At 63.4% G+C, this 1351-nt stretch overlaps 1 protein-coding gene across 1 annotated transcript in view; it reads right to left on the bottom strand.

Annotated features, from left to right (window-relative positions):
- Positions 1 to 1351, bottom strand: part of LOC105303564 (growth factor receptor-bound protein 10) — a 43551-nt gene that overhangs the window by 7025 nt on the left and 35175 nt on the right. The window contains exons 12-13 of the mRNA XM_023521606.1: positions 870 to 939; positions 663 to 750 (exon numbers count right to left, since the gene is read on the bottom strand). Coding sequence (XP_023377374.1) covers positions 663 to 750; positions 870 to 939 — 158 coding nt within the window. The remainder of the gene's footprint in view (positions 1 to 662; positions 751 to 869; positions 940 to 1351) is intronic.

Below are 1351 nucleotides of genomic sequence, written 5' to 3'. Positions count from 1 at the left end.
CTGCTCTCTGCGGGGGCCGACCGCTGCTGGCCCTGTGCCATCAGTCACGGGGCTGCGCCCACAGCCCCGGGCAGTCCCCCCCATGGCGGTGGGCACGTGGCCAGGCTGCGGCTGAGGGGGCACCAGCCCGAAGAACTGTGCACTGGGATTTGACTGCTGTTGACCCCAGAGCCCCAAGATGGCCTTGTGGTAAGTGACCCCAGGCTAGCCCACCGGAAACGCGCCCCATCACGAGGGACACGGGACATGTGAGGGAAGCCTCACGGACCTGGCCCAGGTGAGCAGAGCCACTCGGACACCCCGAGCGTGAGGAAAAGGGCTTTGCTGTTTTAAGCCAGTGAGGTTCAGGGTTGGTTGTTCTCAGCAAAAGCTGATTTACTGCATAAATCAATAGGTGTAGCCAAAATATTCTTTCCCATTTGCTCATGACCTTATTAGTTAAAGATAACTAGCTTGTGTTGTCGGTTCGGCTTCAACAAAAGAGGGAGGGTGACACCAGACAGAGCGGGCAGACAGGTGGTACCCCTTCTCACCACCCCCGCCCCCCCGCCCGCCCTGGTGGCCCAGCCCATAATACTCGTCCCTCCCCTTTAACGAGGACCTGACAGCTGCCCACCGCCCCGAGGCCCACACGGTGCAAACCAGACCCCCGGGGGCCTTACCCGTCCACCAGCCCTTGCTGCTTGATGATCCTGTGGGACTCCTCCCTGGAGATCTTGCCGTGAAACCACTGCTGGGTGCGGTGGATCACTGTGGGGGAGGGAGGCGGTGGTGCTGGGTCCCAGCCCGGGGGCTAAGTCGCTCCGCGGCCCGGCCCCATCCCCAGCCCCCGGCCTCGGGAAGGTCGGCGCCCCAGGTACTGCATTTACCTGTGCTGAGGTTAGAAGGATGCAGGGGGCTCTGGCTGCCCAGGGCATTCATCCGTGTGCTTCGCTTCTGCTGAGAAATCCAGGTAAGTGGTGTTAGTGGGTGGGGAGGAGGAGAACCCAGGAGCACCCACAGGCATCCTGGGGCAGGAGGCCTGGGGTGGGGGGGCTGGCCCGTGGAGCGAGGAACACCCGGAATACTCCTTGAGGTCCCAGGATGGGGGCGGACTTGCTTTGCGCACAGAAGATGCCGGGGAGCTGGGCACATTCGAGCAGGAAGGCACGGGCCCTCCCACGCCGGGGCGCAGTCTAAAAATTCTGGGCTCAGAGGCCCCAGGTCGGGGGCGGGGGGGTGGGGCTGCTTTCCCAGTCCCTCTGAAGCCACGTTCTGGGTACACTCTGGGCCAGAGCTGCAGGCTCAGGCTTTACGCATTGTCTTCGAGCCTCAGGGAAGCGTGGGAGCTGGGCGACACTCTGCCACCTGG

Source organism: Pteropus vampyrus, unplaced genomic scaffold, assembly GCF_000151845.1.
Source record: "Pteropus vampyrus isolate Shadow unplaced genomic scaffold, Pvam_2.0 Scaffold308, whole genome shotgun sequence".
In the NCBI taxonomy this organism is placed as follows: Eukaryota; Metazoa; Chordata; class Mammalia; order Chiroptera; family Pteropodidae; genus Pteropus; species Pteropus vampyrus.
The sequence above is the reverse complement of the archived record's forward strand: the minus strand, read 5'-3'. Positions and strand labels throughout refer to the sequence as shown.